Raw genomic sequence first — 20,563 nt, 5'->3', positions numbered from 1 at the left:
ACTTCCTTTAATCTTGTGGAGTGTGATGTTCTAAAACCTACGTTAATTCATGAAAATAATCATTAAAGCCACAATAAAGTACATCGATCACAGCATCAATTTTTTTAGGCTTCTTAATAAATATGATCAAGAACAATGTATCAATTAGTGAAACAAAAGAATAATATGATCAATAATTGAAAGAAAATAAAGATACCACATCATGATAATGGATCATTGTTTCTTCCTTATAAAATTAGCGAAGACAAGTGTCCCTCGATATATATTATATTTATATTATATTATATATATATATACAGATTTTTCGGTTATTTGGTTTGACCGGTTCATAGCCTCTGAGGACGAACAACACGGGCCCCATGGTGGGACCCGGTTGGGCTGCGGACGAGCGAGGGGCAACTTTTGAGTATGGTCTCCTCATCAGGTAATACTGACCGTTCGATCGAGATCGAAGCGCCGTTGATCGTTTCCGAACCTTGATACTAAGAAGCTTTTTTGGCTCGTCTCGTGGCTTCCTTGGCCACCCTCTCTGCCTATAAATAAGCCCGTGATCCCGATTTCCCTCCTCCAAGGCTCGTTTCCTTGCAACCGAGAGAATAGAAGCGTGGAGGAGAAGGGAGAGGCGTCGGAATCGAAGCTGTCGGTCTCAGGTATCGGATCTCGTTCTCTTCTCACCTCCCCTCCCTGCCTCCCTCACCGGATCTGATGCGTTGATGCGATTCCCTCCTGCTTTTCCTCATGCTTCGATTCCGTCGCGGAGCATCAGATCATATGGTTTAATATGCTTTGATCTGGCGAGTTTGGTGTACGGATCTGTAGGTTTCTACGATTTCTTTTCTTGGTACGCGTTCTTGCGTTCAGTTGAAGCATAGATCTTCTCCGGTTCTTGTTTATTCTCTGGTGGGATTTAGGTGTTAGATGGAACAAGGGTTTAGCTTCGTTTCTTGAGGTAGATGGTGGAATTAGTGTTGTCGAATGAATGACCGTTCTTTCTGGTTTTTGGATCTGCCTCTCTGTGCGTTGCAGTTTACTTCTGTTCTGTTTGTGTTGTGTGGAGTAACGGATATACGTGGATTAGACCCGTTATAGAGATGCATTTGACTTGACATGGCATAACTCGTATTCTGCTAAGATCAATAAAACTGCTCATTCATTTGAAGCTGATGACTTCCTTTGATTGCAATTTGCTACCTCTCTTTGTATTGATTAGTAGAGTTTCGTGGTCCTGAAGTTTCCAACGTGATCTCATTTTGGAAAAACCTTTCCAATATACTGCTGTGTTTATGTATCTTGGTTGGCATGCACTTGATATATGCTGAAACAATTTGAACGACTGCCCTTGCAGACGTCACAACTTGAAAGTTAAATTGCGTTCATGGGCACCATGGTAGATTCAACCAAGGTATACTCCTTTCTGAGTTATTTTATTTGAAAGAGATTATCTTGCTGGTCATCGAAGCTCTACTTATTTATTCCACTGGGACTTCTCTTGTGTTCCTCTGTTGGCATTATCAGTACCCTTTGAAATAGACCTTCTGTTAGCATTTTTCCCTTATATTCATAATGCTCTTGCCGAATATGGTATATAAAGTTTGAATAATCACTTTATCTATGTTTTCTCTGTGGAATTTCTTTCCTTATTTTTTTTCGTAGAAGTTCACTTTCTTTAAGGTGATATCAAGGACAATACTTAGCTGTTTGAATGCAGGATGTTAATGGGAGCTTCCCAGGTGACAACAAGATCATTGTTGTTTTTGTGTTAGGTAAGACTTTCTTGCTTGAAAAAAAAAAATGATTTGAATTCTTTGACCAATTTTAAATTCTCCAAGAAATTCGTCGCTTTGTCCAATTATTGTCTTTGTAATTGTGCATAATTCTGGCAAGTTTCTAATGCTGTCATCGTCAGTCAGTGAAAATTATGTGCATTTTGTTTGGTAAATCTTTGTTATTGAACTTACAATCCATCATTCCTTCTGAATGGTACTACTGCTTGTATCCTAGTTCCCATTTTTACAGAAATTCAAATGGCAATCTAATGCTAAATAACAAGAGACATATTCATGTGTTAGGAATACTTGACACTAATCCAGTTTTCTACTTTCACATTCCTTTTTGTTCTTCTGTGAAAAGATGGCATGCAGTTCTGTATGTGTCAGTGTGATTTATGCAATAAATTTTTTACTAGATGACAAGTGATTTTCACAGATGTAGTAAATGACCAAATTTCATATTGTGTTACTTTCTTGCCTCTGCTTTTGTTGGTTGGTTGATGTCTCTCTCGTTTCTCTTGTTGTTTCATTTTCTCTTTTTTTTTTGTAACAGGTGGGCCTGGCAGTGGAAAAGGCACACAGTGCACAAGAATTGTTGAAAACTTTGGTTTTACCCATCTTAGTGCTGGTGATCTTCTGCGTGCCGAAATTAAGTCCGGTTCAGAAAATGGGTATTGAGCAATGTCTTTCTTTGGTTTTAGTATCTAATATTTATGTACTATGCAAGCTTATAGCTCCTATAATTCTATTATCAGGCTTCAACTTTGACAAGGGTAGAATTAGGTGGGACAGATTGTCCTGACTTCATACTTTAGGATCTTACCACTCTGCTACATTAGCAGTCTAGAGTGCCATGAAATTGACTGGGAAGTCACTTGAAATGATTGAACATTAAGTTGCCTGAAGTTAATAAAGGTGGATATGCAGTTGAAAGCTGTGAGAAATGTAAATGACACATTTTCTATAAGTTTGAAGAACTTCGAAAAGGTGAGAGGAGAAATAAGGGAAGAATAGAAGAAGAAACTGAGAGTTGACAAGAGAAGGAAGCATGCAGTATGTAGTGACAAGGAATCAATTAGTTATGGAGACCACCATATTGCTGGGTTGAAGAACCATTTTGCAGACCTGTTATGAAGTGGCTAGTGACTTTCTCTCTCTATGGCATTTGAACCAAACTCTGACCTGAGTCGAGGAAAAATTCAGGCAAAGGAAAGAAGACTACCAAGAGTGTGTTTCAAGAAGAGAAGTTAGCCACAGAGGGAGAAGGGAAGGCAACCAAAGGAGAAATTGAGTGAGAGAGAAAATACTCAGAAATAGTTTGGCTTAGGATGAAGGCATTGGCAGTATCGTGACATAAATAGTTTGAACCTCCAGGTCAGATGTCTTAGTTTGGCCTTCCAATGGTCATCCTCTGTTCCTCTGTTAAACTGAACAAACCTCTCCAGAGCACAGATTTGCTTGGTAGTCCATTACTTATCCTCTCTTTTAAAACTTGATTTCTTTACAACTGGTTGGTATGCTCCATATGGATATGTAAATTAAGCTGAAGTTCTTTGGCATCTTATGCAGTTGGAAATTCTCATTTTTTTTCTTTTAATGCTTTTTGTCCAGCACCATGATCTCTAACATGATAAAGGAAGGCAAAATTGTCCCCTCTGAGGTTACAATTAACCTTTTACAGAAGACTATGCTTGAAAGCGGAAATGACAAATTTCTTATTGATGGCTTTCCTCGAAATGAAGAGAATCGTGCTGCTTTTGAGAATGTTGTAAGTTAGCAATATGCTGGTAGCTTCATGATTAGCTATAGCTCAATATTGGTTTACATCCACAGTAAAATTGTTTGTTATTACAGACAAAAATTGAGCCAGAATTTGTCCTATTTTTTGATTGCCCTGAGGAAGAGATGGAACGGAGACTTTTAAGTCGAAATCAGGTTCTGTCATCTGTTTTTCGAATTTGATTTTCACACCCACTTAATTTGTGAACCACTAATACTTCTGTATGGTCCAGGGAAGAGATGATGACAACATCGAAACCATAAGGAAGCGTTTTAGAGTGTTTGTGGAATCCAGTTTACCTGTAGTTGAGTATTATGACATGAAGGGCAAGGTTCGAAAGGTATCTACCAGCAGTCCTTCAAAAAATTTGTCAATGCTAGATTTTACCATGTTTTCTTCATTCTACAATAAAAGTTCAGAGTTGTTTGATTTTTTACTCAAAGTACCAACTTCTCTGATATTAGTGGTGGCACTGTAAGTAATTTTTACTTTTTGAGTTAGTTGATTATTGCTAGTCTGAGTATTCTCGGTTTCCTACAGGGTGTAGATAAGAAATCCAGTGCTAGGGCGGTACTATCTTATGATCTTGTAATTTTCTTCTAGGCTTGTTCTAACCTAGTCCACCTATTTGCAGAGGATAAGAAATTCTGTGCCTTCAAGCTGTGCCCCCCTCCTTTTCTGCCCACACCCACTGCACCGCACCCCCCCCCCCCCCCCCCAAATACACACACATCTCTGAGAGAGAGAGAGAGAGAGATGAGTAAAGTATCAAGAGAATCTACTAACTATACTTTTAGATAACATCTGATGTTGATAATTATGAATTAACTTTTTTTACTTTCCCATAAACCAATGTGGATGTGCAGTAAGGCTTCATGAGAAAATTGAGAAATTACTAATTGTTGTCTGGATACATTACAGGTTGATGCTCTGAAGCCTATTGATGAGGTTTTTGAATCTGTAAAGGCTATTTTTGCCCCTTTCCATACCAAAGTAAGATCTTCATTTATATGATGGATGTTTTCAAGATTCATCTAGATGTACGAGCACAATATTTTATTAGCAAATTGCTTCAGCAAAATATAAGTTGAATGGTGTGCACACTACACAATTTTATTATTTTAGAGTCAATTCATTTGCATGTGATGAGAAGTTGATGAACACTTCTGAAACCTGGGGTATGCCTGAAGCTGCATAAGCCAGCTTATGTGCCCGTTTATGAAGTCAGACATACATTGATGCTTTGTTTTTTGTTGGCATGCATTTGCAGGTTGAATAGAGCAGTTTCTGACGATAATAAACTACATTATATACAAGGTAACATTATTCTAGGATGCTACTTTTTTGGATAACATTGTTGACTTCATTAAAAATATCAATCGTGCTATGGTGTATAGACCATTTTAGTTCCTTGGACACAATTATTTTACATTTTTATACACTGTCAGTAATTTCTTTTACCAAGAAGTCTTTATCGGGGTAAGGCACAAACTTTTAGATTGGATTTTCTACTTTCTAATAAGGTAACAATCATTGTCCTTCGTCACATATTGGTTAAAGGATAAGGTACAATGGTAGTTGAAAAACAATGTATCTTGCCAGTCATACCATCCTGTGCAGGAATGGTAGTTGAAAATCACTATCCTCAGTTACATACTGTGCAGGAACACCACTGTTCAGCACTGGTCTGAGGCTGGTCGGTCTGGATCATGCTGCATAGTAGGTGTTATTTTCTATCTACTTTTTTTCCTCTCATTTTGGTACCCTTGCTTTCTCTTGTTTCTGACTTTTAGTTAATAGTTTGATTCTTTGCTTTCTAATAAAGTAACAATCACTATCTTTAGTCACATCCTAGTTAATGGATAAGGTATAATGGTAGTTGAAGAACAAGTCTTGTCACTCATACCATTCTGTGCAGGAATGGTAGTCAAAAAATCACTATCCTTAGTCGCAAACTAAGCAGGAACACTGCTCTTCTGTACTGTGTTGCTGATATGTACTGGTTTGAGGCTAGTTGGTCTGGATCATGCTGCATAGTAGGTGTTATTTTCTACCTACGTTCTTTCCTCTCACGTTTGTCCCTTCTTTACCTTCTCTTGTTTCTGATTTCTAGTTAATAGTTTGATTTTTCTCTTTCTAATAAAGTAACAACAACTATCCTTAGTCACATTCTAGTTAAAGGATAAGGTACAATGGTGGTTGAAGAACAATGGGTCTTGCCAGTCAATACCATTCCGTGCAGGAATTGTAGTTGAAAAATCACTTTCCTAGTCACAAATTGTGCAGGAACACTGCTGTTCTTACTGTGTTGCTGATATGCACTGGTTTGAGGCTGGTTGGCATGGATCATGCTGCATAGTAGGTGTTATTTTCTATCTACTTTCTCTCCTCTCACTTTGGTGCCCTTCTTTGCCTCTTCTTGTTTCTGATTTCTAGTTAATTGTTTGTTTCTTGCTTTCTAATAAAGTAACAATCACTATCCTTAGTCACATCCTAGTTGAAGGATATCATAAGTAGTTAAAAAACAATGGCTCTTGCCGGATACCATTTGACAGAAAGATGGATTCAGACTATTGTTTTCTAATCGTTGACGTCTCTGTTCAAAATGTTGCTAGTGTGAATGTAGATATTGACTACAACTGTTGTCTGGATTAGTCAATTGCTGTATCGTTCTCTTAACCAAGCATTCCTCGTTGAGGGACAGGGTGAAATCAAGGTTATCACATGATGGAATATAACGAAATTTTCAAACATCTTCATCTTGCTTGGGGAGGAACAAGTCCAATGGCATGTTTAAGGAATGGAGACCCTGCATACAAACTGAAAGGATACATGTTGTATTGACATGAATATTGAATTATTAATGACTATTTTGGGTTGATGGTCCCCTAGTTGAGCATGTAAATTCCTCTAAAACAAAATAATGTTATTCTCCACGGGCTCTAAATGCTTCTATAGTGAAAACATTCGATGATACAATAATGTGTTTTATTTACCATTTAGCATCTCAAAGGTAATGGGATTGGACCGTCATGTTTCCAACATGTCAAGATCATCAGCAAATGCTGTGTGTATCAGTATATGAGATTTACAATACTTTAGGGTCATCTGTTTGTTGATACCTCCAGAAAGTTACAAGTGTTTGGTTTAGTAATTGCAGATTATAAGTCATGATATAGATCCTTATCCAAAGAGGTTGATAAATTGTCTAGCAATGCTAACAGCAGATGTAGAAGAAAAATATTCTGTCTTCACATGCTCTTAGGCTACTAAACGTTATCAAGCTTAGTTTTAGTTTCAATATTTTCTTACTGATAAGCATTCACCTGTTCCAACACAGCTCAAAGTTTATTCGGGTTATCCAAGTTGCTTCTATGTTTAGGTTCACTATATTGGCTATTTTGGGCATGCTATGATCTCTAGTTCTCTACTATCTTCCTAGCACTAGACATCTCATATTATAAAAATAACCTTGCTCTATCTAAAGATGAGAATGTTTTATTATCTCAGTATTCACGCATTCGGCAGCAATAATATTATTTTCAAATAATTCTGTTCTTGACAGGCATATATTTATTGTACATGTCACTTCCATTCAGATTCTAACTATCAGTTACTTTTTGCAGGTATTGTTGTGCGGCAGAGTCCAGATTTTTTCGTAGCATGATCAGCTTAATTAGGCATGTATACCGGTCATTAAGACTAACTACCCCTCACGTGTTGTTTCTGTTTAACAAGACATGCTCGGAGAATTGAAAAGAGATTATGTCCTATCACTAGAGTTACTTCATCCTCATTGCAGAATGCAGCTGCACTACTGCATTCCTTGTAATAAATACTGAACACGCAATTCATTGCTTAGCAGTTTGATTGGCTTTTCTAAATGCAATCACTAACTATGATTTCATTCTCAAAGCATTCTTGCCGAGTTGTGACAAGGGGAAAAAGTCCAGCTGATAGAGTCAGTAAATTTTGTAAGACTAGGAATGGTAGTTCAATTCTTGTACTTGATGTAGATAATTATTCATTTACTCATTTACGGTTGTGCAGTTGGATGATTAGTTTCTAAGGAGTGGTGCATCGAGTGATGTTGGAAGTGGCACAAGATAAGAGGAAGATCAAAATGATATGGGGAAACTGTACACAAATGATGTGCCATTTCAGAGAGCAGCGCAGGGGAAACTTTACATTTGTTAGGGTCAAGATTACGAACAGCAGAATGTCAATTCTCTACTACCAAAGGTGATTTAATACTGATATGGGGTTTAATATTGATAAAGGGTTTTGACACGATGTACAGACATGTCGATCTACCGATCATTTCGACACAACGGTTAGACTAACACTTCACGACACTACACTTTGTGGAGCTAGAAAAACTCAAAATGATAATAATTAGTTTGATGATCTAGTTTTAGATAGTTTTATCTCTGTCGGACAACTACACACAACCTACTACGTTTGTAAGCTTGGTCCAAAGCTTGAAAGGACCGTAAAAATCAATTAAACTTGGGCTACCCACCCAATTTATAACCTACTATAAATATAAATAAAATCGAAAGATATACGAACATTACATTGAATAACCCAATTTATAAGTTTATTACATTTGATATAATAATTGATGATTTTACATAACATTGAATAACCCAATTTATAACTTTATTACATTTGATATAATAATTGATGATTTTACATAATCACCCATCAAATTAATCCCCGACTTCTCTCAATAAAAAAGGACAGCAGGTGCATCCCTTAAAAATAACAAGAATTTACAGTAACAAATATATAATACTAAAAACCCACATGTTGCATGATTTTTTTATCAAGTCCATGCTTTTGACTTGATGAAATGCACCAAAATTATAAGCCAGTCAGTAAAACTTTAGTTAAGACACACAATGTGACATGTTAAATTGACTATCCATATTTTTTATTTATCTGACACGTCAAATCCATGATAAGAATACTAGTATTCACATGATCACAGCATAAGCAGTCTTTGGTTCACTTAATGATCACTTTTAACCTGACTCCTTATCCAGCATATTGCACAAACAGTGTCCTTTTCATGATGCATAGTTTTTATTTCTTTGGGTAAAGGAAACAAATCGGTCCTCAACATTTGTATGCATTTCTTGTGATAGTATCTCCAAAATCTGAGTCTTTTGGTTACACGATCAAGTTCACATAATTGCAAAATCACAAGGCGTTGTAGCCACTCATTACATGCAACTTTGAACAAATGTGATCGAGTAGCATAAATGCACAAGCAGTAATTTGCCTGAATTCAGATAAGAGGGAAGAAATCCACTCCCATAACTCGATAATCAAAACATTAGAATATAAAAATCACACGCACATTAATCAAGCATTAGAAATAACTGTAGTCATCGTGATTGCTCATCTGGAGGAACCATAGGATGGCCACACCGAAAACCACAAAAGAAGAGAGCTCCATTGCCAGCGCCCCCCATCCGATGAGATTTGCATGCTTCAAGATGGAAGGTATCGCAATGCTTCCAATGACTGAAGCACCGGTCAAGAATTTTGTGAAGTTTACCCATCTGTCAATAGGTAGGCCATGAGTTTGTTAATAGATCTAGGGAAACAATAATTCAGTCTTAATTAAATACAGGAAATGCTAACCCATTTCCCTCACTGGACATGAGTGAGCTGCTGTTGGATCCCGTAAAGAATAACAATGGCATCGGAAGAATTACATACATCAACGCTGAAGGAGAAGAATTGAGAAACTTATGAAGACAAACATTCATCTTAGAAAAAGGAATTTTGATCACAAATCAATTTCTCCATTACCTGTTAGCATAGGCCACCAGTTATTGTACAAAGCACATGCCTGAAACATCACAGTAGACAAAAGAAAAGATAGGGGTGATGTTTTACAAGAAAAAAATAAAGAAGACCAATGTGGAGATTGTACTAACCAAAATTTGCAATACTATTCCACCAGAGACCAGAATTGCCAATAGAGCAAGCTGTCCAGAGTGCAGGCAAGTCAACAAGCTGCGTGATAAACCCGCCATTGTTTTTTGAATTAGTTATAACTTCTGGCAAGTTCAGTAGATACAAGAATCAACCATCTGAAACCTGCGAGGATGGAACAAAATATATGATAATTCAACATGTTCACACCATATATTATCAGTTTCCATTATGAATTGTATAATTCATCAAGCCACCAGATAATTACTAGTAACTTGCAGATTTAGGTCCACAGTGTCAAACTATTAACTAGAAATCAGAAACAAGAAAAGACAAAGAGAAGTGTGGCAAAGTGAAAGGAAATAAAGAAGATAGAAAATAACACCCATTGTGCAGCATGATCCAGGCCAACCAACCTCAAAACAGTACATATCAGCAACACAGTACAGGACAGCAGTGTGCCTGCACAGGCATGCAGGCAATGAAGACGAGGAAGAGAACAAAAAAAGATGAGAAACAGGTCATCTGCAAACCACTTTCTTGCGATCACCAACGGAAGATTCCTCTACAGTACTAACCGGACAATTCCTCTTTATATGATGATCATGACCTCCTCAAAAGCCTCTAAGTCAAACAAAAACCAGAGACATACCCAGTAAGTTTCTTCCGTTAAAGAAACTTCTAACACTTTGAGACTCTACAGTTCAGGCTTTTCAGTAACATGAAAACTTCTCATATTAAACCCTTTTCCCCAGTTTATGAGAACAACTGCAATAAAAATCTTAACAATGTCAAACCCAATATCAAAGGCACAAAGAGGCCAACTATGAAACAAAAAGGTATCCTGATTCAATAATGGAGCACAGGATTGTATAAAAAGGCATGTATTACATTTACGACTTTTTCAGCTTTTTAAACATCTAATGTGACTGAATATATTAGTTTAGATTCAAACCACTTGATCTGCACAACATCCAGCTGGCCAGAAAGCAAGTTGAAGGTTGGACGCATACTATGTAGCCTCACACAAGGCTACATATTGAGAACCACACAAGTGTGATAGGCTGCCAAAGGGCGGAGACTGGAGCTCCATTTTCAGGGTCCCACAAGCTAGGGACTTCAAGACAAGGAAAAGGGTCAGGATCCTTCCCTGAAACCCATAACTTCTTCCACCAAAGATTGGAGATTCATGGATTCTTTGTCAAGAGAATAACTGCTCTTGCATTTATTGATAAGTCGACTCGAAGCTTGACTATACTGCTCCAATAAAGTTGCAATTGTGGGTACCCCACCTGGCATGCAGATTATGCACACATGGTCTACCACTGGCACCTTGCGAATGTTGAATCTCGGATTTTGACGATGAAACCAATTGATAGTGTTTGTAATTTAATGTGCGTTTAAGTGACACAGGGCTAACGTCGATCAGAAAAGGAAAATTGATTAAAGCAGGAGGAATCAAACGTTGGGCCGGAGCAAACATGTCTGAAGATTGGACGTCGGGCTGGAGGAACGGTTGATGTATCGGCAGAAGACTTCGAGCTGTGAATTCGGGCATCGGGCCAAGAAGATCGGACATTGCACCAAGAAGATCTGATGTTGCGAGAAGACAATGTGCTGATTGGGCAATACACCGAAGGAGAGGACGAAGCGACGAAGGATCGGACGAAGCGTCGGATGAACCAATGACATGCCGGACAACAAGGATTCGCTTGTAATCGATTATGTCTAGATCGAGTCAGTTTAGAATCTAATTGAGTCGGTTTAGAATGTAATTAAGCCAACTCAATTAGGAGCCAACTGAGCCCAAAATATGGTTGTTTTGGGCCAAGAGAAAGGCCCATTCAGTGACCCAAGTTTGAGCTATGTTGGGCCAAGTGAAAGGATCAAACATTGATCAAACAAGTGAAACCGTCGTGGCACAATCTCCGAGACTGTGTAAGGCGATGGTACCGCCCAATGACAGGGTGTCAGGCGGTGGTACCGCCCAGCACAAGCGGTGGTACTGCTAGGACTCGAGAAACCCGGGATGAGACTCTTTTAGGCTCGAAGTTTGAATCCACTTGAGGCCTATAAATATCCCTCTCATCTCTGGTTAAATGGTTGGTCTTCACCTACTGAAGGAAGACCGTTAGTGGATACCGGTGGCCTCAACGGAAGACGAATCAGTAGAGTGAATGTAGGTCACGACGACCGAACCACTATAACTCGGTTTGCATTTAATTCTTGTAATTTACATTTCCTGCAAACTGCTCTTCTTTACTTGCTTTATATTCACTACACTCTTCCGTATGCTTTCAAGTTAACATCTTTCCGATCGGTTTTATTGTACGAAGATTTTTAAACTGGTGATTTTACCGCTGCACTAATTCACTCCCCCTCTTAATGCCGACTTGTTCCTAATAGCGAAGCTTCCCAGTTTAAAACCCAAAGTTTATTGGGAGGTCATAAAGTCATAAGAAGTTCATCTTAGTTAGGAATGCAACCTAAAATAACTTTTACAAGCCCTCCATTAACATGAATTTTACAACACAAGAAATTTAGTGAGCTCTTAGAGCACAATACATTTAAAGAAGTTTTGACAAGTATTATCGTTCAACAAGGATCTTACTTTGTGCATCAGTGTTCTGCAGGTATATTGGTTGGCATGTATCCATTGACGGACAAGCCAAAGACATTGCCAAGTTTGTGTTAACACGCTCAACATAGCATATGAAACAGACAATACCATGGTACACTGGTACATGGCAACTGGTAAAAATCGTTGAACAAACAAGTCCATTGGTGCTTCAATAACAAGTTTTTAGGTAAAAAATAAAAGGGTTTGTTTGACTTTCCACTTAGGAATCTCATGAGCAGCATTATTGTGTCTCATAGTAAAGTTAACAAAATAAGAAGAGAGAAAATATCCAACCAATATCAATCGAATTCAAAATTTTAACACTTCCAAAGGTAGTTGGATGAGGACAATAGTCCAGTACTGTGTGTTTTATCACCATGTCTCAGCAACATAAGAAAGAGCACCAACCCTACTTGCACATGGCAATAGTACATTATCAGTTCTCTCCATACTCAATTTGTTACCAGATAATATTGAACAAAACAAATATAAATATAGCAGATATGACATCAACACCATGCTCTCATTGCTAATTTCTTGGTAAGTGACATGGATCCTTTACCACTATTTAGATATCTTTGAAGACTGATTTGACACCAATGTTATGGAGATTGAAGTCTCTAGTATCAACTAGATAATTTTGAATCACTGCTAACAATGGATTCTACTAATCGTATTTTCTTACTTGATAATGCTATGGAAGCAAGAAAAATTAACCAGGGAAAACAGTATAAATTTAATTATCTCAAACCCACATTCTGTGCAAAACGAGGATCAAACATTCTCTTGCACTCTTCATGTCAAAAATTCAAGTTCATGAGAACCCTTTAATTTTATGTAGATAGAGAAAATGCTAGTCAACTTAGATCATATAATGGCTAATATGGCAGATTAATCATCTGATCTAGCAACGACGTGCCATACTAAATGACCTTTGAGCTCAGATCACTAGTAATATCTCAACTTGATTGTACGTAGAACAGTCAAATTTAGTCCGGTAGAACTGAGTGTGAAGAAGGTTCAAAATTTGTTCATTTCATAGAAACAGGGATTTGTTCATATCATAGAAGCACGAACAAAAGCCAAAAAAAAAACATATATACATCCCAACAAAGGATATCATAACCTGCAGACTATACTTTGTCCAACCAGATCTAACACATAACGAAGTCAGCATCCTTTTCATTCAAGACACATGAAAAAGTCAAAAAATAAATTTTTTTCTTGTGGCGTAAACCAATTGCCCAAAGCAAATAAACCATCCCCTACGAAAAAAGATCGAATCGCTCCTGCTTTCTTTGTGCATAATCAGATTAAGAAATCGCATCTTTCGTTGAAGAAACTATTCACCCCAGTCAAATAAACCAGACGCTAACAAGATAAAGAAAAAAGCATCGAGATCATCCGGCGACGAAGAAGCCGAATAGAGAACCCGGACACAGATTACGTACTATGATGGGAGGAAAACTAGCATTGCTGGCGGAGGAATCCGCATCAGCGTTGGGAGTTTCCGGTTCCCGGATCTAGGGTTCCGTCAAGAGCTGCCTAAAGCCGTCGACGAGATTCCTGAACGGCCGTCCCTCTTCTCGAGTTTCTTCTCTACCGGACGAAGGAACCAATAAAAAGAAAAATTAAAGCTAAGCAGTACTTTTATTCTGTCCTCATGAGCGATACCGTCCTCACCATCACTTGCCGGTCCCGCGGGACCCATTTTTCTCTGCAATCATCAGTCGGGTGATTTTCTGGGTAAGTTTCCGAACCGACGTAAAGGATGATAATGTTCGAAAGGCTAAGGAAGCAGAAAATAATTGAGCATCTAGTAACACGTGAAATTTCGACCAAAGAATAGACCCGTAGAGAAAGTGGCGCGTCCATACCTCTGCGGGCCCCACATATAAGTGAGTTGTCATTGTGGGTAAACGTGGTTTGGGTGTCGATAGACACAAAAGAATATTTAGCTAGGCTAGAAGGTGGCCCCGACCGTCGGCTTATGGATTGCCTCACACGCACGAGCTCCCCATGTTGGTGGGGGCCCAACACGTAGTACGATCACTGATTGGCCATCATCTCGTATTTATTTCCCTTTTTTCATTTATATATATATATATAGCTTAATTTTTACAAATTTACAAGCTCGTTGTAACATAAATATCATCATCATCATCATATATCAGTTGGCTTAGCAATTGTAGCATCTTCATCATTATTTTGAGAATTTAGATAAGGTTATTCCTATATGATTTCTTATGTTCTTCCATGATTTGGATTCTGATCTTTATTGTCAAACGATAATAAGTATTATCATAGTATATGGATATAATTCTTCTTAATTGCTAAAATTGCTCTTGAAATGCATAATAAATAACAAATTGTCTAATAAATTTGTGTACTTGTAAATAATCTCAACAAGTGCTTCCAAAATTGCTATTGGAGTGAGTTGTTTGGTATAGGATGTATGAAGTAATCTCTGCTTTAGAAACAGATGATGTTAATTTGCATCTATAGATCAAACAGAGTGGGAGATCTGACACTGTACATTAGTTACTTGTTGCTCACTTTGAGTGCTCAGAAAACTACAAAGAGCTTATTTAAGATATATTATCTCCATCTCATACTTGCATTCACTATTGTCCAACCTGCCAACTAGGGTTTCCGATATCAGGCAGCACACCAACATATATCATCACTTCAATGCATGCATGCATATTTCAAGAGATTTCTTAGCCTTCAATCTGAAGGAACCTTACTGGGGCCTTCCTGTCTTGCTCCTTGGGCAGAGTCACAGTGAGCACCCCGTTCTCCAGCTTCGCCTTCATGCCATCCGTGTTGGTGTCGTGCGGCAACCTCACAGTCCGGCAGAACTTGTGGACGCTGCGCTCGACGCGGTGCCACTTGTTCCCCTTCTCCTCGCTCTCCTTGATCCGCCGCCCGCTTATCTTGAGCACCTTCTCCTCCTCCACCTCCACGTTCACCTCCTCCTTCCTTACCCCCGGGAGGTCAGTGATGAAGACATGCGCATCGGGAGTCTCCTTCCAGTCCATGTCCGCCGTCTCGTGCGGAGACCCCGCCAGTGTGGTGGTAGCGAACGAGAAGCCTCCGAGAGGCTCCCAGATGTCGCCGGAAAGGGGCTCCTGCGCGCTTAGCTTGTTCGTCCTGCGACCGAACAAGCTCGGGATGATGGATGGCATGATCAGAGGCTCTAATGGATAGCCGTCGGTGAGCTTTCCGGGGCTGCTTGTTCCATTTATAGAGCAAGAAAGCTTCACTCGTGTCAGACAAGGAGAATCGAATCTCACCTTTGATCGCTTAAACTTGAACGGGATCTTATTCCTTTACAGCTTCCTACTGAGATTGCGTCAAGAACTAAAGATTGATATTTCTCGAGAAGCGTCTGCTTACCACTGTGGATCAAGAAGCTACCTTTTTTCCTCAAAGTAGTGCTTGAGAACAAAGCTTAGTATATTCATGTTCTTTGAGGATAAGGGATGTTGTTCTGATCAGGGGATGCAATCTCTAGTGGAAGGAATACCTTTTTTGATCGATACATGTGAAGGAAAAGCACAAGCCACCGAAGAATTCTGTACCTCTTTGCATCAATGCTCAGTGGATATGCTTCCATTCTTTGCATTTCTTTCTCAATGAGCTCTGTGAATGTGAGAATAATGGAAGCTAATTATCTTCGACTTTAGTTTGTTCCATCTGCCATTCACTGACACCTGAAAGTGACTTCATGCATATCTGTAAGTTGGTATTATATGAAGCTTCCAATTAAAATCCATCTAACCACAGTAAGCTTTTGTGTCGATTCACATACATACCTCCTTATGTTCATCTTCAACTGCTTCCCTGCTGTCATGTCACTGAATTCATCAGTATCTCATATTCAATATTTGCCGGATAGCTCCATTGGACGTACCCATTTGTTGTAAACTAATTATTGTTGGAGAAAAGCATGTGTTAGATTTTTACCATCCCTTCTCAACTCCTCAAACAACTCTTTTGGACCAACAAAGATGACTTAGGCGATGGAAATTACCTTGCAGGGGCATATTATAAGTATAAGCCGAAGGCTTAGATTGAAGGGGAGTACAGATGGCAAGCATCGATAACACTTGCATCTCCTTCCCTTGCAAGAAACCGTGCAGGATGGTTGTCAACTACTACCTATCCATGCCCTTGACACGTCCTGGTAATAACCAGCAGGCCCCATAGAGGGTCCCATGCTGCTTCCTTTATGATTGCCAGGTGAGATCCGGTAGACAACCGCCGGAGATGGGAATAGGAGCGACACCTGATGGCGGAACCCAACGGAGACACTACGGGAGAAGTGGGTTAGGATCCTGTCCAATTATAGTATCAGGAAAGGGAGCTTCCTAGCGAATATATATAGAGGGTTTTGGCTGGGCCCACTTCAGCGGAGCGGTTCCGTTGTGGGAGTCGCTTGGACGAATTTAAGTCGCGGTTGGAGAGGATCCGCCCGCCCAATGGACGACGTTTTCTACTACGCCACCGGCGGTGACTGCGTCTCCGGCAGCAGCCCGCCACCCCCGGCGGCGCCGCCCGTTCCTCACGGTACAGAGCTAGCCTGCATCGACTGCGCCGTTCCCGAAATCTTCTCCTTAGTCCTTTGCTTCCTCGTCATCGCCTCGCTCGTCAACTTCGCCTTTGTCTCGCCCTCCGACGACGACGACGAGGAGGAGCGGCGGGCGAAGAAGGTTGTGACCGGGGGGCTCGACCCGGCCGTGCTGGCGTCGTTCCCGGTGGTGACGTGCCCCGAAGCGAGGGGCGCCGGGGAGGGGATGGTGGGGCGGGAATGCGCCGTGTGCCTGACCGAGTTCGGCGTCGACAACGCTCTCCGGGTGCTGCCGCCGTGCCGCCACGGGTTCCACCCGGTTTGCATCGACCCCTGGCTCGCCGGCCACGCCACCTGCCCGCTGTGCCGGTCCGACTTGGCGGCCGGCCACGTCATTGTCAACGGAGTAGAGGGGTAATGGCTGCGACGGTGGAATGCTTTCTCATGCAGGTCAACGCCTGGTGTCGCGTTGACCTGATGTTGGCATTACATGAACTTTGAGCCCTAAACACATTCGAATGCATAAATTTTTTTGTCTTTTTTATTCATGAATTATTTATATTCTACTGTTCTTTTTGGCTTTTTCCGTTGTCTTTTGACACGGTGACTCCTGTGATAAAGAAATCTAAAGGACAAAAACAAAGTCATGATTTAGCAATAATGCCTTGTCAGTTTTTATCTTTCACAAATATTTTCTACTACAACATGATCATTCTTCCCTTATCTTTACATAATTTTTTTTCCTTTTGTGGGGGGGGTTTCTTTACATAATTTCTTGCGTAGTATTACAAAATGGTAAAGTCAATCTATACACTCATCTAAAGCTGCAAACAATCATCAAAACTTTGGAAACTTGAGATGGAGTGTTTTGTAATCCCTATTATTTGGTGTTGGCACTCAACCTGAATTAAATCCGAGTAGATGTCTAGTTAGGTAAATCACACAGGGCTAACCAAATTGTACTCGTAAAAATTACACAGAAAATAATGTTGATGTGGCAAGGATATTAGCAGACAACAGAGAGGAGACTGGGCTTGGAGGAACGAGTGAGGAAAGAAGATCCTATTGAGCTTCACTCTTAGCTGACTTGAGTTGAGAGGTGTGTAGTAAACGGGAGTCAGTTAGTTCATCAGCCAAAGTCAAAAGATCGATTACAATGTTGTTCTTCTACTTATTCCATGAGTTTGAACAATGACCTGACTCGTCCCTTCGGCTTCAAGGCCCGTGTCACAAGTTGACTCGGGTGGAAGACGCTGTCAACTGCAGGATTTGATTGAGGCGGTGCATCTGCTAAGAGTTAATGGGAGTTATTTGCAAATTTGTCCATGATCTCTGGAATAGGGTTCACAGGAATCCTTTCCATGTTTGGCTCGACAAAGCTATGATTTAATCCATTAGGCATCTTAGTGCATCTCAGATGACACAGAAGATGAAGGCATTGTTGAATGCCCAGAGCTTGTGAGCATAGATGAAATGCCTGAAGTAGGAGACACTTCAGATAAGAGTAACTCCTGATATCCGGTTTAAAGAACTACTATCAAAAGCTTCCAAAGGTGAAGAGTAATTCTCAATCAACAAGTTCTGAGAACTGCCAAAAGATTCCAGCCTAGGAGACAGTGTCAGAATTAAGAATCTGCAAGGCACTTTCAACATCCAGGTTATTTTCTTGCCTAGGCAATCTCCATTTTTTGTTCACTCCAACTATGCACCGATCGGTGTCATTTTTCTGTACCAACTGACCTAAGAAACCAGGGCTCTGCATGGCTTTTGCCAAAATGACATCATCTGTTGCCGGTGCTGTTCCCTACGTTGAAAGCACTGACCCAAGGTGTTCAACTGCTGATCAGTGGCCTGCTGCTGCTGCCTTAGCCTGACCGGTTCCTGCATGAGTACATTCTTGCCTCTCTTGATCCTCTCAATCTCCTCCTCTAGCCCAAATTTCCCCCACCTCGATACTACTCTGTGTTTGAGGCTTCTGCTGATGGTTGTGTGCATGGGTTGCTTTCCTCCTACTGATGATCTTCAGCAAATGCTTTTGGCCTCTCAGGATCAACCTTTCTAAACCCCTGAAGAAACAATAGAAGGACAAACCAAAAAAAACAGAAGTTAGTGCTAAAATGCATAAAATGTCACAACTAAACCCAATCCAACCATTCCCAACAGTAATGACAAGCCAAAAGGTCCCAGCAATGATGTAATAACTCTGAACCTCATGAAATCCAAGACCCAGAGCAAGTCCCAAGGCCCTCATATATACCATCCATGCTGCAAAAGAAACTCGGTAAGAAAAAGATGTACCACTTACAGTTCTAAGGAGTCACCAAATTGGCTTCAGTCTGTTGAAATATATCACACTAGATACCTTATTACACTAAGCTAAATCACCATGGGCTAACTCACCTATAACTTCATTTGATCCAAATTACTAATCAAAATACTTAAATTAAATTAATATAATATATTAATCAGACTCTTATAAATCAAACTTAGTCTTTACTCATTTTCGATGTGAGACTAATTAGGGTGTCAGAAAGCATCAAGAACAAAAAATAGTTGCTAAGTGGAGACCAACCTGGGAATACTAGGGTTAGTCAGAAGGCAATATGACAGGTTAAGGTAGTTCCAAAGATCGAAAAAATTTTGTATGAAAACTAGTGTGGGGAAGACTTCCTACATATCTAAATGGTTCTCTAGATTTGGTCCCTCGGCTATGCTCTCATGTTCAGTTTGTCAGAACTACAGTGACTCAGCTAAACCACTTCCTCTCTGAGTGTTGCTTTGCTCTTTGAGTTCTGAAATTTGGAACAAAGCATACTAAGTTCAATTTTGATTGCTTTGCCTGTTGGAAGAGAAAACAGTTTCTTGTTGTTATTATCTGCTCCTTATGGATTCTTTAGAACCATTGAAATAAATGACTGCCATTTTTGCAACTGCAAGGCTAAGATGATGACTTTAGTAGCTGAGGACATGATTGATGTTCACACACTTAGGAAGATGGGAAACAATGGATGCAGCAGGAACTATTGTTAACTATGATTTTTCCAGTGATACTCATCAACTTTTTAGGTGTGAGATATATTATTATAAGAGATAAAAGAGCAAAGACTAATTAATTACTGCAGGCTACTTCTCCAAGAAGTTTAGCTGGGTGTTGCAAGCCGAAAGCATTGCAATCTCGGAGGCCCTTCTTTTTGCTTGCAGTAAGGGCCTCAAGAACTTTTGAGTGCGATCGGATTGTCTCTAGGCAGTGAAGGCACTCAACTGTTAAGTGATCGTATCATACCTTTTTGTAAGCTTTCATTTTCTATATAGAGAATGTAACAGGGATGCTTATTCTCTAGTTGGTCATATACATGTGAGAGTTTAACTTGTACTTGGTTTGGTGACATACCCGGCTATCAAGACCTTACACCTTATGAGTTTTTTGTATTTTTTTTTTAATTTTAAGATTTAATATACAATTTTATAAAAACAGAAAGAACTAAAAACTATGGCACCTTCTACGAAAATACTTTTTTTATTTAAGATTTAATATAAAATTTTATAAAAAAAGAAAGAACTAAAAACTAAAACCTAAAAAGAACAGTTATTTAGGAACATCACCCAAATCATTAATATGAAATTTCGTTATCGATATTTAATATTATATGTATTTAAGAGTAATTTATAAAAAAAAAACTTTTAGTGTTAGGCTCCCGTAATTAGTTTTTACCAAAAAGGTATCTTTTTTTTTTAAATATTAATACCCTTAAAGTGTGTTGTTTTCGGCTATAGATCCATGAGCCGATTTAATCAATTCTGATTATTACGATTCAAGTCAAATCAATAGATTTGAATTAGGTGGAGTCGAACTTCATTGAATTTATTGAATT

The 20,563-nt window shown here is 39.4% G+C and overlaps 4 protein-coding genes across 9 annotated transcripts; 2 read left to right on the top strand and 2 right to left on the bottom strand.

The window, feature by feature from the left end:
* The first annotated feature begins 545 nt into the window (after positions 1-545).
* LOC135645984 (UMP-CMP kinase 4-like) lies at positions 546-7,433 on the top strand. Of its 6 annotated transcripts, none has more exons than XR_010498935.1 (11): positions 546-650; positions 1,346-1,402; positions 1,709-1,763; positions 2,323-2,440; positions 3,381-3,537; positions 3,624-3,704; positions 3,782-3,889; positions 4,471-4,542; positions 4,820-4,866; positions 5,836-5,907; positions 7,176-7,433. XR_010498935.1 is itself a non-coding variant. In XM_065164995.1 (10 exons), the coding sequence occupies exons 2-9, from the start codon at positions 1,376-1,378 to the stop codon at positions 4,826-4,828; spliced, it is 627 nt and encodes a 208-aa protein (XP_065021067.1). In that variant the 5' UTR covers positions 546-650; positions 1,346-1,375; the 3' UTR covers positions 4,829-4,866; positions 7,176-7,433. The 6 variants fall into 6 exon arrangements, 4 of the variants coding, with proteins under 4 accessions (XP_065021067.1, XP_065021080.1, XP_065021095.1 ...); XR_010498934.1 differs by having other exon boundaries at positions 5,836-5,911; XM_065164995.1 differs by lacking the exon at positions 5,836-5,907.
* Positions 7,434-8,665: 1,232 nt separating this feature from the next.
* Positions 8,666-13,709, bottom strand: LOC103981206 (vacuolar protein sorting-associated protein 55 homolog). The gene is made up of 5 exons (XM_009397844.3): positions 13,570-13,709; positions 9,501-9,663; positions 9,373-9,412; positions 9,202-9,286; positions 8,666-9,119 (listed from the first exon to the last, which is right to left on the bottom strand). The coding sequence occupies exons 2-5, from the start codon at positions 9,597-9,599 to the stop codon at positions 8,927-8,929; spliced, it is 417 nt and encodes a 138-aa protein (XP_009396119.2). The 5' UTR covers positions 9,600-9,663; positions 13,570-13,709; the 3' UTR covers positions 8,666-8,926.
* Positions 13,710-14,601: 892 nt separating this feature from the next.
* LOC135672406 (18.1 kDa class I heat shock protein-like) lies at positions 14,602-15,345 on the bottom strand. Its single transcript, XM_065180886.1, has one exon. The coding sequence runs from the start codon at positions 15,304-15,306 to the stop codon at positions 14,839-14,841; it is 468 nt and encodes a 155-aa protein (XP_065036958.1). The 5' UTR covers positions 15,307-15,345; the 3' UTR covers positions 14,602-14,838.
* A 1,257-nt stretch (positions 15,346-16,602) lies between these two features.
* On the top strand, positions 16,603-17,109 carry LOC103975135 (RING-H2 finger protein ATL39-like). Its single transcript, XM_009390043.2, has one exon. The coding sequence runs from the start codon at positions 16,603-16,605 to the stop codon at positions 17,107-17,109; it is 507 nt and encodes a 168-aa protein (XP_009388318.2).
* The last annotated feature ends 3,454 nt before the right edge of the window (positions 17,110-20,563 follow it).

The sequence above is a fragment of the Musa acuminata genome, chromosome BXJ1-4 (genome assembly GCF_036884655.1).
Source record: "Musa acuminata AAA Group cultivar baxijiao chromosome BXJ1-4, Cavendish_Baxijiao_AAA, whole genome shotgun sequence".
NCBI lineage: Eukaryota > Viridiplantae > Streptophyta > Magnoliopsida > Zingiberales > Musaceae > Musa > Musa acuminata.
This window is presented reverse-complemented; position numbering and strand designations above follow the sequence as displayed.